This window comes from Acanthaster planci, linkage group LG15 (assembly GCF_054643075.1).
Source record: "Acanthaster planci isolate LZ-2023a linkage group LG15, COTS_SCS, whole genome shotgun sequence".
Taxonomy (NCBI): domain Eukaryota; kingdom Metazoa; phylum Echinodermata; class Asteroidea; order Valvatida; family Acanthasteridae; genus Acanthaster; species Acanthaster planci.
This window is the reverse complement of record NC_141791.1, coordinates 9,286,491-9,303,736: the sequence shown is the minus strand read 5'-3', so window position 1 is coordinate 9,303,736 and position 17,246 is coordinate 9,286,491. Positions and strand designations below refer to the sequence as shown.

The 17,246-nt window shown below is 46.2% G+C and overlaps 1 protein-coding gene and 1 long non-coding RNA gene across 2 annotated transcripts; one reads left to right on the top strand and one right to left on the bottom strand.

Annotated features, from left to right (window-relative positions):
* The first annotated feature begins 1,058 nt into the window (after window positions 1-1,058).
* On the top strand, window positions 1,059-5,727 carry LOC110989947 (uncharacterized). The gene is made up of 3 exons (XM_087146741.1): window positions 1,059-1,446; window positions 1,609-1,695; window positions 2,030-5,727. Exons 1-3 carry the CDS (start codon window positions 1,258-1,260, stop codon window positions 5,594-5,596), a joined length of 3,843 nt encoding a protein of 1,280 aa, XP_087002867.1. The 5' UTR covers window positions 1,059-1,257; the 3' UTR covers window positions 5,597-5,727.
* Window positions 5,728-11,468: 5,741 nt separating this feature from the next.
* On the bottom strand, window positions 11,469-17,240 carry LOC110974925 (uncharacterized). Its single transcript, XR_002597645.2, has 2 exons — window positions 13,089-17,240; window positions 11,469-12,889 (listed from the first exon to the last, which is right to left on the bottom strand). It is a non-coding gene; the product is annotated as an uncharacterized LOC110974925 (long non-coding RNA).
* Window positions 17,241-17,246: the final 6 nt, after the last annotated feature.

Genomic DNA, 17,246 nt, shown 5'->3' with positions numbered 1-17,246 from the left:
AGCAAAATACCTGTTTCGATTTTCTGTTCAAACTTCTGTCCGAATGGCTTGACTGCGTCAAGCCGGGACGAAGTCGCGGGTTGAGTGGAGTTCCCGGAGGGACTCCACGCCGAACCACGGAGTGGTGAGGAGGGCTCACCCCACGGTAGTGTTCAACTGGCGTTAGCCAGTTGGGGAACGAGTGACGAAGTCACGAAGTGGACGCGTAAATTTTCAAATCGATAAAATAAATGAATAAAATAAAATTCAAAGCAAAATACCTGTTTCGATTTTCTGTTCAAACTTCTGTCCGAATGGCTTGACTGGACGACCGTATACGGATCCATATAAATTATGCGAATGGCGTCAAGCCGGGACGAAGTCGCGGGTTGAGTGGAGTTCCCGGAGGGACTCCAAGCAGGATACATGGTTGCCAGAGGGACTTGCACAACAAATATCACCTACAGTAAACATCTTTTAAGCAACATCCGCATCCAACAAGATGATGCAGGTCTCAATTTCTATGGGCCGGCTGTCAGTCACTCAGCGTTTTGTTGAAGTACGAAGAGTAAGGAGCTGAGTTCGCCTCGCAAATCCGTGGTTGCCAGAGAGACTTTCACAACAAACATCACTTCTTGCGCATCTTGGCCCCAAAGTCCGCGTCTAAAAAGATTGTTGATTGTCGTTGCCAAGGTATTTCCCCAATCCGCATTCAACAAGATGATGCAGGTCTCAATTTCTATGGGCCGGCTGTCAGTCACTCAGCGTTTTGTTGAAGTACGAAGAGTAAGGAGCTGAGTTCGCCTCGCAAATCCGTGGTTGCCAGAGAGACTTTCACAACAAACATCACTTCTTGCGCATCTTGGCCCCAAAGTCCGCGTCTAAAAAGATTGTTGATTGTCGTTGCCAGGTATTTCCCCAATCCGCATTCAACAAGATGATGCAGGTCTCAATTTCTATGGGCCGGCTGTCAGTCACTCAGCGTTTTGTTGAAGTACGAAGAGTAAGGAGCTGAGTTCGCCTCGCAAATCCGTGGTTGCCAGAGAGACTTTCACAACAAACATCACTTCTTGCGCATCTTGGCCCCAAAGTCCGCGTCTAAAAAGATTGTTGATTGTCGTTGCCAGGTATTTCCCCAAACATGGTCCTCCTCTGGTGAGGATATAACATGGATGTAACGCACGATCCAGTTCAAATCCGATCTCCGAGAGTCATCTGTCATCCCTTCCGAGTCAACTTTTTTGCAGCCTTGTTCTACCAACGTTAATAACTATAGTTATGTCTCAGCCGTGGGAGAGTCCCGACTACACCAATAGTCAGCTGGAGGAGATTCAGCGCATCGCCGACGAGATGTATGCAAAGGTAGACATAAAAACAATTTCGATTTTAACTCCATGGGAGAGTCCCGACTACACCAATAGTCAGCTGGAGGAGATTCAGCGCATCGCCGACGAGATGTATGCAAAGGTAGACATAAAAACAATTTTGATTTTAACTTTATTAGCTTTCTTGCTATATTTTGAAAGAAAAAAAAATAATAATAATAAATAAATAAAATAAAATATCCCCCCCCATGGGTGTTGTATTGTAATTGTAAACTAAATGTAATGTTTGGTTCTGTTCGAACAGGATGGTGAATTCGTGTACAATCCTGATGATTTTCCTCCTCTGAGACCGATTTGCGCAGCTCCTGAATTAGACAACGGAGTCGAAGAGGTATGTAAACATTTTCCCAATTCCCCCACTTGTTTATACGTGCATATACATGCGATAACTTGTCCACGCTTATTCATGACGTCATGCCTGTTATTATTGTCCAGCGATAAAGCGCTTAAGACAAGTCTGGACATGCCGACACTCCGTCGTTGTCTTTTTGATCGTTTATTTGTCGGTACACGAATGAAAACCTACGGCCGCTCATACACTGTCGGTTAAGCACTGGCATGTGTCCCTCACAACCCGTTTGATCTTAGTCGCAATCACATCTGCTCTATCTACCACGTAATATCCTTTTAATATTTCATTGTATCTTGTACTGTTTGTTTTATAGACTCCTTTTGAAGTTCCGTCGAAGCGCAAGAAGATGAAGAGAGTTCTAGGTGTGCACGAATGTTTAGTCTGCAATAAAACATTCACTCGCAGAGATGCCCTGCGACGACACAAGACCACCCACACCACAGTCAAATCTGTATCCTGCCCAGAGTGCGGTGCATCATTCCGGCGCACCGACAACATGAAACGCCATAGGTGTTCTCAACACCAGCAGCGCACCGATCCTGCAAGGCCAACATCATCAGCTACTACTGCACCGCACAATCGCAGCGGTACTTCAAGACCAGAACCCCCAGTCCAGCCTACAGATGGTGCTCATCATCAGCCGGACGACCAGCCTGGATGCAGCCATTGGCCCGACCCAGCCACGCTCGCCCCTGCTCATCCCATCGCCAATAGCAATCAGCAGAGTATGACAGCTCCTCCGCCCGCCACAGCCCCAGCCCCAGCCCCCACCAGTGACAATCCTCGCAAATGCCCCGGTTGCGGTAAAGCTTTTCCTCTCATTGAATCGATGCATCGCCACTACGCCAGAGTACACACCGGCCAGAGACCGACTCAGCCCTCCCCACAACCCATCGATGATCGATTTGAGGAAGATCCTTTGGTTTACCCAGAGGGTGACGAGGATGACTTGGGCCTAACTGACATTATTCGGGACAACTGGGAGAGTATTCGTGCCTTCCAGGTTACGGGTCATCCAGTAGAGGACATTTACAACATTCGTGTCGTGCAGTCATCTAAAAACCACAGAAACACTGCCCAGAAAATACTCAGTAATCTGACAGACCACGAGCAGTTGATCAACGTCTCGTTTGGAGCTATTGTGCGCCATGATGAGACGGGGGAGCTCCGTTTCTTCGATGCAGACTCAGTCAGATTTTTTCCAACACCGGTGTCTTTTGACAGTCACTTCCTGGAACAGTTTGAGGATGAAGTCATTGCCGACTTTGTTCGTGGACATTTTAAAGACTGGTCGCTGGTTGCCCTCACCAATATTCGCCTGTTTGTGCGTCATGCCCCCGACCCCCTTCGAGATGACCCCGAGGAGTTCCCCGCAGAAATGGAAGTAGACGACGACGAAGTCGGCCGTGTGTACAGAAACAATTGGGCCGCTATCCGGACCCATCATCGAATCGGTCGGGTGATTCAGGACATTTATAATATACGAATGGATCGCCCTGAGGCTTCATTCATGCGGATCATGAATGGAATATTTAAGAAACTGACATGCCGAGTGAAGGTCAACCTTTCATGTGGATTCATCTTGCGGCACAACGAAACTGGTGAGCTGCGGTATTTCCACCCGTCTCATAACAATGCGAAACTGTTTTCTATTCCATTTACCATCGGCAGCCAGGGAGATATGGACAGTTTGATCGAGGCTCTGGAAGCATTGGATGTTGTGGAATATGCCCGGCAGCAACGCCCAGACACAAAATGGACGGTCGTGGTGCTGACCAATCTTGCCGTCTATGTGAACAAAATGCCGCAGTTCTACATTGGAGCTCCACCGCAAAGCCTACCTGACTTTGTCAAGAACAATAGAGGTCTCCATAATCTTACACACAATCCAAACAATTGGCAAAGATACAACGATAATCTTTGCTTTTTCCGGTGTCTGGCGCTGAACCGAGGGGCGCCTCTGAGGGGGTTGGAGAGGACAACCCAGGATCTTGCCGAAACTTTCCAGCGATCTACGGGGAGACAAATCAGCCGGGGTGTTACAATGGAAGACCTAAGTGAAGCCGAGCGAATCTTCGAAGTCACAATTCAGGTCTACAGCTTGACGCAGGTGGACAATGGTGACGACCGCCAACAGACCAGGGTACACCTCATCCGCCGCTCTCATCGACGATATGCCGCCAACCTCCACCTGCATCTGTTCCAAGAACATTTTTCGTACATTTTTGACTTAAATAAATTCAGTCAAACGTACGAGTGTGAAAAATGCAGAATGATTTTCAACAGATCATCCAACCTTCAACGTCATGTACCCACATGTAATGTTAATGTAAAACACAGATTCCCCGGCGGTGTGTACAACCTACCGGATACAATTTTTGATAAGCTGGAGGAAGCAGGCATCGACGTCGAAGAGAACTTAAAATATTACCCCTACAGGGCGACCTACGACTACGAATGCTACTTCGACAACGTGGATCAAAATGGCGGCCAGGAAAAACTTACATGGTGCAATCGCCACGAATTGCTTAGTGTCAGTGTCGCCAGCAATGTCCCGAACTTTGACTCCGCGAGATGTTTTGTGAGTGATGGTGACCCCGCAAGTCTGGTGGGGCGTATGGTGAACTATCTCCACGAAATAAGCGAGGCGGCATTCATCAATTTGACCGAGAAGTTCGAGGATGTTTTCAGCCGTATCCAAGAACTGGTCGAGCTCCAACAGAACCAAGAGGGTAAACAACCGCGGGCACGAGATGACACCGCACCAACCAAGAAAGTAGCTGCGGAGAAATTGCGGGAGGAACTGGAGCACTATCTTGGTGAACTTCCCGTGATCGGCTTCAATTCAAGTAAATACGACTTGAATGTCATCAAAAAACACCTCTACCAAAGACTGAAGGAGGCCGGCGACCCTGTGGAGATGGTCATCAAACGAGGTGGGAGTTACATGGCCCTGAAAACCAAGAAGTTGAAGTTCCTTGACATCTCTAATTATCTGGCACCCGGGTACTCCTACGAAAAGTTTCTAAAAGCATATGACTGTGCACACGATAAGGGTTTCTTTCCGTATGAGTACATGACAAACCTGAACAAGCTTCACGAAACTGCACTGCCACCCCACGAAGCGTTTTTCAGCACACTGAAGGAGACAAACATCACCGAGGAGGACTACCGTTACTGTCAGCAAGTTTGGCGGGACGAAGGAATGACCACACTGCGAGACTTGCTAGTATGGTACAACAACCTTGACGTGCTCCCGTTTCTGGACGCCATCCAGAAGATGTTCAACTTTTACAAAGAACGGCGTATGGACATGTTCAAGACAGCCATATCTGTACCCGGCCTCTCTTTGCAGTATCTGTTTTTGACACTCGCAGATAACATATCCTTTTCCCTCATCGACGAGCCCAACAAGGACTTGTATTACCTGCTGAAAAAGAACATTGTCGGGGGCCCGTCCATAGTGTTCCACCGCTACCATGAGAGGGGGAAGACACAGATTCGAGGAGGACCGCAGCAGTGTGCCAATATCGTCGGGTTTGATGCAAACGCCTTGTATCTGTGGTCCTTGATGCAACCAATGCCGGTCGGGACTTTTATCAGGCGACGAGAAGAAGACAACTTCAAGCCAGTGCCGAGCCACAAGTGGGGAGCCAAGGCATCAGAATGGTTGGAGTGGGTGGCACACACTGATGCCTTGGCTCCCCACTTGTGGCTCGGCACTGGCTTGAAGTTGTCTTCTTCTCGTCGCCTGATAAAAGTCCCGACCGGCATTGGTTGCATCAAGGACCACAGATACAAGGCGTTTGCATCAAACCCGACGATATTGGCACACTGCTGCGGTCCTCCTCGAATCTGTGTCTTCCCCCTCTCATGGTAGCGGTGGAACACTATGGACGGGCCCCCGACAATGTTCTTTTTCAGCAGGTAATACAAGTCCTTGTTGGGCTCGTCGATGAGGGAAAAGGATATGTTATCTGCGAGTGTCAAAAACAGATACTGCAAAGAGAGGCCGGGTACAGATATGGCTGTCTTGAACATGTCCATACGCCGTTCTTTGTAAAAGTTGAACATCTTCTGGATGGCGTCCAGAAACGGGAGCACGTCAAGGTTGTTGTACCATACTAGCAAGTCTCGCAGTGTGGTCATTCCTTCGTCCCGCCAAACTTGCTGACAGTAACGGTAGTCCTCCTCGGTGATGTTTGTCTCCTTCAGTGTGCTGAAAAACGCTTCGTGGGGTGGCAGTGCAGTTTCGTGAAGCTTGTTCAGGTTTGTCATGTACTCATACGGAAAGAAACCCTTATCGTGTGCACAGTCATATGCTTTTAGAAACTTTTCGTAGGAGTACCCGGGTGCCAGATAATTAGAGATGTCAAGGAACTTCAACTTCTTGGTTTTCAGGGCCATGTAACTCCCACCTCGTTTGATGACCATCTCCACAGGGTCGCCGGCCTCCTTCAGTCTTTGGTAGAGGTGTTTTTTGATGACATTCAAGTCGTATTTACTTGAATTGAAGCCGATCACGGGAAGTTCACCAAGATAGTGCTCCAGTTCCTCCCGCAATTTCTCCGCAGCTACTTTCTTGGTTGGTGCGGTGTCATCTCGTGCCCGCGGTTGTTTACCCTCTTGGTTCTGTTGGAGCTCGACCAGTTCTTGGATACGGCTGAAAACATCCTCGAACTTCTCGGTCAAATTGATGAATGCCGCCTCGCTTATTTCGTGGAGATAGTTCACCATACGCCCCACCAGACTTGCGGGGTCACCATCACTCACAAAACATCTCGCGGAGTCAAAGTTCGGGACATTGCTGGCGACACTGACACTAAGCAATTCGTGGCGATTGCACCATGTAAGTTTTTCCTGGCCGCCATTTTGATCCACGTTGTCGAAGTAGCATTCGTAGTCGTAGGTCGCCCTGTAGGGGTAATATTTTAAGTTCTCTTCGACGTCGATGCCTGCTTCCTCCAGCTTATCAAAAATTGTATCCGGTAGGTTGTACACACCGCCGGGGAATCTGTGTTTTACATTAACATTACATGTGGGTACATGACGTTGAAGGTTGGATGATCTGTTGAAAATCATTCTGCATTTTTCACACTCGTACGTTTGACTGAATTTATTTAAGTCAAAAATGTACGAAAAATGTTCTTGGAACAGATGCAGGTGGAGGTTGGCGGCATATCGTCGATGAGAGCGGCGGATGAGGTGTACCCTGGTCTGTTGGCGGTCGTCACCATTGTCCACCTGCGTCAAGCTGTAGACCTGAATTGTGACTTCGAAGATTCGCTCGGCTTCACTTAGGTCTTCCATTGTAACACCCCGGCTGATTTGTCTCCCCGTAGATCGCTGGAAAGTTTCGGCAAGATCCTGGGTTGTCCTCTCCAACCCCCTCAGAGGCGCCCCTCGGTTCAGCGCCAGACACCGGAAAAAGCAAAGATTATCGTTGTATCTTTGCCAATTGTTTGGATTGTGTGTAAGATTATGGAGACCTCTATTGTTCTTGACAAAGTCAGGTAGGCTTTGCGGTGGAGCTCCAATGTAGAACTGCGGCATTTTGTTCACATAGACGGCAAGATTGGTCAGCACCACGACCGTCCATTTTGTGTCTGGGCGTTGCTGCCGGGCATATTCCACAACATCCAATGCTTCCAGAGCATCGATCAAACTGTCCATATCTCCCTGGCTGCCGATGGTAAATGGAATAGAAAACAGTTTCGCATTGTTATGAGACGGGTGGAAATACCGCAGCTCACCAGTTTCGTTGTGCCGCAAGATGAATCCACATGAAAGGTTGACCTTCACTCGGCATGTCAGTTTCTTAAATATTCCATTCATGATCCGCATGAATGAAGCCTCAGGGCGATCCATTCGTATATTATAAATGTCCTGAATCACCCGACCGATTCGATGATGGGTCCGGATAGCGGCCCAATTGTTTCTGTACACACGGCCGACTTCGTCGTCGTCTACTTCCATTTCTGCGGGGAACTCCTCGGGGTCATCTCGAGGGGGGTCGGGGGCATGACGCACAAACAGGCGAATATTGGTGAGGGCAACCAGCGACCAGTCTTTAAAATGTCCACGAACAAAGTCGGCAATGACTTCATCCTCAAACTGTTCCAGGAAGTGACTGTCAAAAGACACCGGTGTTGGAAAAAATCTGACTGAGTCTGCATCGAAGAAACGGAGCTCCCCCGTCTCATCATGGCGCACAATAGCTCCAAACGAGACGTTGATCAACTGCTCGTGGTCTGTCAGATTACTGAGTATTTTCTGGGCAGTGTTTCTGTGGTTTTTAGATGACTGCACGACACGAATGTTGTAAATGTCCTCTACTGGATGACCCGTAACCTGGAAGGCACGAATACTCTCCCAGTTGTCCCGAATAATGTCAGTTAGGCCCAAGTCATCCTCGTCACCCTCTGGGTAAACCAAAGGATCTTCCTCAAATCGATCATCGATGGGTTGTGGGGAGGGCTGAGTCGGTCTCTGGCCGGTGTGTACTCTGGCGTAGTGGCGATGCATCGATTCAATGAGAGGAAAAGCTTTACCGCAACCGGGGCATTTGCGAGGATTGTCACTGGTGGGGGCTGGGGCTGGGGCTGTGGCGGGCGGAGGAGCTGTCATACTCTGCTGATTGCTATTGGCGATGGGATGAGCAGGGGCGAGCGTGGCTGGGTCGGGCCAATGGCTGCATCCAGGCTGGTCGTCCGGCTGATGATGAGCACCATCTGTAGGCTGGACTGGGGGTTCTGGTCTTGAAGTACCGCTGCGATTGTGCGGTGCAGTAGTAGCTGATGATGTTGGCCTTGCAGGATCGGTGCGCTGCTGGTGTTGAGAACACCTATGGCGTTTCATGTTGTCGGTGCGCCGGAATGATGCACCGCACTCTGGGCAGGATACAGATTTGACTGTGGTGTGGGTGGTCTTGTGTCGTCGCAGGGCATCTCTGCGAGTGAATGTTTTATTGCAGACTAAACATTCGTGCACACCTAGAACTCTCTTCATCTTCTTGCGCTTCGACGGAACTTCAAAAGGAGTCTATAAAACAAACAGTACAAGATACAATGAAATATTAAAAGGATATTACGTGGTAGATAGAGCAGATGTGATTGCGACTAAGATCAAACGGGTTGTGAGGGACACATGCCAGTGCTTAACCGACAGTGTATGAGCGGCCGTAGGTTTTCATTCGTGTACCGACAAATAAACGATCAAAAAGACAACGACGGAGTGTCGGCATGTCCAGACTTGTCTTAAGCGCTTTATCGCTGGACAATAATAACAGGCATGACGTCATGAATAAGCGTGGACAAGTTATCGCATGTATATGCACGTATAAACAAGTGGGGGAATTGGGAAAATGTTTACATACCTCTTCGACTCCGTTGTCTAATTCAGGAGCTGCGCAAATCGGTCTCAGAGGAGGAAAATCATCAGGATTGTACACGAATTCACCATCCTGTTCGAACAGAACCAAACATTACATTTAGTTTACAATTACAATACAACACCCATGGGGGGGGATATTTTATTTTATTTATTTATTATTATTATTTTTTTTTTCTTTCAAAATATAGCAAGAAAGCTAATAAAGTTAAAATCAAAATTGTTTTTATGTCTACCTTTGCATACATCTCGTCGGCGATGCGCTGAATCTCCTCCAGCTGACTATTGGTGTAGTCGGGACTCTCCCATGGAGTTAAAATCGAAATTGTTTTTATGTCTACCTTTGCATACATCTCGTCGGCGATGCGCTGAATCTCCTCCAGCTGACTATTGGTGTAGTCGGGACTCTCCCACGGCTGAGACATAACTATAGTTATTAACGTTGGTAGAACAAGGCTGCAAAAAAGTTGACTCGGAAGGGATGACAGATGACTCTCGGAGATCGGATTTGAACTGGATCGTGCGTTACATCCATGTTATATCCTCACCAGAGGAGGACCATGTTTGGGGAAATACCTGGCAACGACAATCAACAATCTTTTTAGACGCGGACTTTGGGGCCAAGATGCGCAAGAAGTGATGTTTGTTGTGAAAGTCTCTCTGGCAACCACGGATTTGCGAGGCGAACTCAGCTCCTTACTCTTCGTACTTCAACAAAACGCTGAGTGACTGACAGCCGGCCCATAGAAATTGAGACCTGCATCATCTTGTTGAATGCGGATTGGGGAAATACCTGGCAACGACAATCAACAATCTTTTTAGACGCGGACTTTGGGGCCAAGATGCGCAAGAAGTGATGTTTGTTGTGAAAGTCTCTCTGGCAACCACGGATTTGCGAGGCGAACTCAGCTCCTTACTCTTCGTACTTCAACAAAACGCTGAGTGACTGACAGCCGGCCCATAGAAATTGAGACCTGCATCATCTTGTTGAATGCGGATTGGGGAAATACCTTGGCAACGACAATCAACAATCTTTTTAGACGCGGACTTTGGGGCCAAGATGCGCAAGAAGTGATGTTTGTTGTGAAAGTCTCTCTGGCAACCACGGATTTGCGAGGCGAACTCAGCTCCTTACTCTTCGTACTTCAACAAAACGCTGAGTGACTGACAGCCGGCCCATAGAAATTGAGACCTGCATCATCTTGTTGGATGCGGATGTTGCTTAAAAGATGTTTACTGTAGGTGATATTTGTTGTGCAAGTCCCTCTGGCAACCATGTATCCTGCTTGGAGTCCCTCCGGGAACTCCACTCAACCCGCGACTTCGTCCCGGCTTGACGCCATTCGCATAATTTATATGGATCCGTATACGGTCGTCCAGTCAAGCCATTCGGACAGAAGTTTGAACAGAAAATCGAAACAGGTATTTTGCTTTGAATTTTATTTTATTCATTTATTTTATCGATTTGAAAATTTACGCGTCCACTTCGTGACTTCGTCACTCGTTCCCCAACTGGCTAACGCCAGTTGAACACTACCGTGGGGTGAGCCCTCCTCACCACTCCGTGGTTCGGCGTGGAGTCCCTCCGGGAACTCCACTCAACCCGCGACTTCGTCCCGGCTTGACGCAGTCAAGCCATTCGGACAGAAGTTTGAACAGAAAATCGAAACAGGTATTTTGCTTTGAATTTTATTTTATTCATTTATTTTATCGATTTGAAAAATTACGTGTCCACTTCGTGACTTCGTCACTCGTTCCCCAACTGGCTAACGCCAGTGAGCCCTCCTCACCACTCCGTGGTTCGGCGTGGAGTCCCTCCGGGAACTCCACTCAACCCGCGACTTCGTCCCGGCTTGACGCCATTCGCATAATTTATACGTATATTATACGTATAATTTATCAATTCTTTTGTTTCACATCAGGTATATGATAATTCACTCCCACCTCACACCACCTCGCACCACCTCCACCTCAATACGGTACCACCTCATCCCACCTCCACCTCAATACGGTACCACCTCCACCTCAATACGGTACCACCTCATCCCACCTCACACCTCAATACGGTACCACCTCAACACGGTATGATTTTGCTCACAATATACTACTGTAGTGGAAAGACACTCAGATTTACGCAAAAAATCAAGCAGCTGAAAAAACTCCTGCTTTCTTTTGCGGATATTTCCGCAACTAAAGCAAATATGCATATCAAACCTGCATGAATCAATACAAGAGAATATGCCCTATCAGATGACACCACAGTTGTCAGATCTTGAAAATTGTTAGATCCTTAAACATCGGATATATGTAACCTTCCTTGCGTGAGCAGAGAACCCTTGTTGTTGAAAGATACTCAGAATTACGCAAAAAAACCAAGCAGTTCTACACAAACTAACGCTTTCATTTGCGAATAATTCAGGGAAAAAAACAAATATGCATATCAAACTTGCATGAATCGATACATGAGAATATGCCCTTTAAGATGACATATCGATAGTCAGATCTGGAAAAAGTTTAGATTCTTAAACATCGGGTATAGGGAGCCTTTTTTGCGTGAGCAGAGAACCCGTGTAGTGGAAAGAGACTCAGATTTACGCAAAATAATCCAGCAGTTATACAAAAACTCTTGCTTTCTTTTGCGGATATTTCCGAAACTAGAGACGACACATCGATAGATCTGGAAAAAGTTTAGATTCTTAAACATCGGATATATAGAGCTTTCTTTGCCTGAGCAGAGAACCCGTGTAGTAAAAAGACACTCAAAGAAATCAAGCAGCTGAACACAAACTTCTGCTTTCTTCCCCATCTAACGCTTTCATTGATGACACATCGATAGTCAGATCTGGAAAAAGTTTAGATTCTTAAACATCGGATATATGGAGCCTTCTTTGCGTGAGCAGAGAACCCGTGTAGTGGAAAGACACTTTGATTTACGCAAAAAAATCAAGCAGTTGTACACACACTCCCGGTATCTTTTGCAAATAATTCGCAAAATAAAGCAAATATGCATATCAAACTTACAAAACGACTGCAGACGCTTTGGGTAACCGATAAGCGATACCTCTGGACATCGAACTGTTAACAGACCACATGCCAATAGCACAGCTAAAGACATAGAGACAGATCCTATCATTAGTCAAAGCTTGGGAGCTATTCTTACTGAAGTTTGTTACAAATACGGAACGTATCTAATGCCACTTGTTGCAACAATAACTAGAGCTAACGTGCTTCAAGAAGCACGGATACCAGTATATCAGTGAACAACTTTTGGAAATTTTGCAGGTGCACACAAGGTGACTACTGGCAAGTGCGACTTAAATGTGCTAAAGAATATAAGGGCAGAGATTTTTGTGAATGGCTGCTGAGGTCTTCATGTCTTGGGGGCCTACTAGCGGAAATGACAAGGTTCGTCCATGTTTAGCGTTTAAGCAAGGTGAACGTGGCTAGCTGGCTGGACGCACGTTGCGGTCCGTACTGCGGAGGTGGCGTAGCGAGGGTAATCACATATTCACGATCACGAAACATTAATGATGCATATTTGCCCAACTTTGGAGCGTTCCCTTGGGGGTTCGCTGTTAACTGTTAGATTATTCATTTGCATTTACTTCGAATTCTTGTCCAAGAGCTTCTGAGGATTAAGACGAACCGTAAGCGCATGTGCGCACGCGATGTGCCTGTGTCCCGTTCACCCGCTGCGTGATCCTGGTTAGCTTGTCTGAAGCCTGTTACGTGTGGAAAGATCAACTGAAAAAGCCCAATCCGTTGCACACGGCAGCAAAGTAATCTATGAAGAAAGAACCAAGAAGTAAATCGGACAATTTTCAACCACCAGCAATTATGAAGAAGGTGAAGCGTGACTTGAATTAGAACTAAAAGTGCATAAATTTTAACAATGAATCAACTTCCATCAATATGGGGAAATTAACAAACACAACACAAATTTATACAATTATAATAAATAAAGTATCAGCCGATATACATACAAAGAAATTGCCCGGTGAACATAGGAAACCACATAAGTGGCCCTGTTGACCGGCGGGCGAGGACTGCTGCGAGGCGTGGTCCATTTCCAACGAGGGGAACTTGACTGACCGCTGGTCCCGAGGGCGACGCAGTGCTACATGTCTACACAGTATAATAGGCCTATACCTACGGCGGATAGATGTCATACCCGTGAAAGTACAGTTCAGGGCAATGAAGTATAGTAGCCTTGAGCGCCAGCACGATGGTTCAAAGTTTGGGGAGAACGGCCAGGCCTAGCGGGTCCATGAAGGTAGCTCGACTTGGACACCGGTAGTAGCTGGATCATTGGTGCTGTCAGCGTCTCGCCTGCCCGTGGTGGTGTGGCCAACAGAGAACCCGGAATGCGAGTATCTATCAAATTTATAATGTCCTAGCACATTCCCTTTTCACTCATTATGCAAAGGTCTAATAAAAGAAACATTTTACAGGGTTTGGCCTAGAAAGATAATGGCACCCCAGGAGGATTAAGGTTCGGGCTCCAGAGGGTCAACCTTATAATCCCCACCAGATGGCCTGACCTAGAAATTCTGGAATTCAAATCCTGACTGTAACAAGCCCTTAGCAATTGCGGCGCATTTCATGTAAACGTCGTCGTTGCTTGGTGTGTTCGATTAACTTCCCCAATTAAACGAAATAAAATGAAATGTAATTGAAGTTTAATTATAATTCTACCGAAACATCACTAACACTGAAGGACTTACTTGAGATTGCACCTGCCAGCGGTATCCTGTCGTCACGCTTGAGAGCTCCTATTGTAATAACAAAGAGAGCATTGCTATATAACGGAGCCCCGGCACGTACGCCTCAGGGCAATTTTGTAGTACGGAACATCAACTGTTTGCAGTCGGCCAATTAGCAGCGGGAGGGTATCAGAGTTGTACCTTTTTGTTAGCAGAAATCTGGGAGGGAAGTAAGTCCTTCAATGCTAGTGATGTCTCAGTATAATTTTAATTAAACTTCAATTACATTTCATTTCGTTTAATTAGGGAATTCTACCTCGCACCACATAGTACCTCGGACTTACTTGAGATGTTTAGAGCCTCCTGAAGTTGCAAACAGAATCGAGTACCTCGTATCCAAATGACATTAATTAGTCACTCAAATTACTCTGAATGAATGCAATTCATTTGGGTGATGGATTTCACTAAATGGCAGAGACTTGTGCCAATTGGAGTTTCCAATCGGTTTAAATATCAGGAACACATAAAAGTTAAACTTGGAGTGCAAATCTTCCAATACAAGTTCAAATTATAACGACATTATGTAGATCAGAAGTAATATACAGGCTCAAATTGAGTAGTACATGTACATTTAGCTCAGCTGATCTGTAAATAAGCCAAACGAAAATCGCATTGCGGTCTTTACACGGCAATTAACACCTAAGAAATATATGCACTGTACTTGTGCGTAATGAATCCTAGACGTACATCCAGTGTACTTGCAGCAGTCCAGTTGGGACACACATGCATTAATGTATATTATTCAACTTCCGTTGGTGACCTGTAGGCCTATACTACATTTACGCTAATATCTCTTTGCCAAGGACCGCATCTGCAAAGACAGAATCACCAGCAAAACTCTTATTGTAATATCTGGCGAATATGGAACATTCTGACCAGCCAGCTGTTCTCATTATTGTTTCCACTGGCACACCGCATCAGAAAGCGGTACTGCAGGATGCTGAATTCTAGTGCTATGTGCAGTAATTTGCATTGTATCGCTGCCTTAAGAGTACCTTTGATCCAACGGCTTATAGTTTCAGAACCAACAGCCTTACGTGGCTTTACGTAGCTTAAGAACAACTGTCTCTCAGTACCTCTAAGAAGTTTTGTTTTTTGGACGGTAAGTTTTCAACACATCGATTACACAAAGAGAGGCATCGTAGGGGTAAGGCAAATACTGATATGAGGCTTCCCAATTTTACTCTCTTTTTTTTAGCTTATCAATTGCAAATGTGTCACCAGAAGTGGTAACGATTGCATAATCCAAGTTAATTAATGCTAAAGTCTGACAGCGTTGCCCCGACACGAAGGCGATGGGTATGACCAATTCCATAGCGAACTTATTAATCTGGATGTCTTTATTAAATCCCAGGGACCAAGGCTACTGCAGAACAAGTCAAATCCCAGGACCGTGGATTCGGTGGCCTTGGGTTGAATAACCCTGCTAAAAGTCTCTTAAATAGCGGTTGTGAACCGATGACAACGCCCCCTTGAGGTAAGGTCACTGCTGATATAGCACTACGCATGGTGTTGATAGTGCTGTACTCTCTGCCTTTATGAAATTCTGCAGCAAGAAAATTAACCATTGAAATTACATCTGGTTGAACAGTATCAGTCTTTGTCTGATTACAAAAGTAAAGCCACTTCTGTAACGCTGACTTGTAACATTTCCTTGTGGAATCTCGCCAAGAGGCGAGTATGATCTGGATAGCTTCTCTTGAAACTACTTGGTCTCGGAGGGTTTCCCCGGATAAGAGGAAGGCCATCAATCTAAGACGATCCCGTGAGGAATGAAGTCTGTCTGAAAATGGGAGAGAAAGCAGGTCAGTTCGAAAGGGCAGAATGCATGGTTTCCTCAACAATAATTTCATCATTTTTGGAAACCAGGGCTGAGTATGCAAGTGGTGCCGGGTCAAGTTTCCATCAGTCTCAAATTCGGGATTTACAGAAATATTTCTACGATGCGTCCTGATTATGGCCTGTCTTATTGTAAAAATCCCGAGGGATCACAAAAAATTTATGAGCTCGTGCGTAGAAATACAACGATTTGGTGGATGCACCCTTAAGACCTTATCCGTCTCGAGCTAAAGTGCACCTTCAAGCAGCAAAAGAAAGACAAGTGGTTGTACGTTTTCCAAGCGGGTTCTTGCACGCGTTCTGCGTGTACACTATAGCTGAGTTCGGGCGGCTTGTTCTCGTATGTTCACGAACAGCTCGATTTGTTGTTCGTGGGTCGGCCGCTCGAACACCAGGAACAAACAACCGGTTACCGATGGTAGTTAGTGACAAGCAACATGCAACATGCACGGACGTGTATAATAAAATCTGGACTCGCAATGCCCTTAATCAGCTTATAGAGTCATTGAATCCACTCGCAGCCATTTTACCGAGCCGAATACAAAGCTTTCCTGGTAATGCCCGCCTTTGTTCTTCCTGACGTCAATAGTAGGGAGCCAACCCACGCCTTTGTATTCGGCTCGGTAAAATGGCCGCTGGTTGGCTTCTTTTTCATACAAAGGCGTTGCAAGTCCAGGTTTTTTTTATATACGTCCGTGGCAACATGGCGGCGTCCATGTAGGCTACGCTATTCGAGAGTTAATGTTTAGATGGAATGAATTCTTTTCCATAGAAACAGAAACATCCATTTCTGTGTTACGGAAAATAATTAATGTTAATTTTGCAAAACTTCCATTGTCTATGGCTTTGGGAGCCATCTCTCTACTTTTTGCAGATGTTCAAAAATCAAAATCTCACGAGTTTTCCGTATGTTCCTGTAAAACCCTGACGAGGAGCTGGTGGGTGATCCTATTCCGAGAACAGTGTTCTTGAGTCGTGTTCCCGCCGTTCGAGCGCGAGAACAAGAAACCCGTGTCAAGAACAGGCCGCCCGAACTCGGCCAAAGACCATACATTAAGGAATAAATTTGTTACACGTACTCAGAGCGCTCCGCGTCAAACGCGCCATTGAGCCCCATTGTAAATGTGCGCCTATTCTGTGAGTACATTGATCTCCATTATATCTCTATATAACGGAGATCAATGGGCGAGTACCACTGATCTCTATAATAAAATTTATTAAAGAGATCATTGGTGAGTGCCAAAAAAGCGCGCCCTCTTTGTTCCACGCTGAGCCGATAATGGACATCATTGCACCGAGGGGTCCAGTCCACTAATTCAAGCCCCATTGAAAACAGTGTAAAATCAGCACCGTTCAGGGCCCAATAGCATGCACGCCAACATCCCTGAGATTTCTGAAACACAAATGAAATTCTTGTCTGGTCACTTATCTTTCAATTTCTTTTCAATTTTTTGTGGGTTAACCAATTACATGTTTAATTATTCCCACAAAACAAAATCACCCCCCAAAAAAGTGATTTTTCCGAAGTCTGATTGCAGC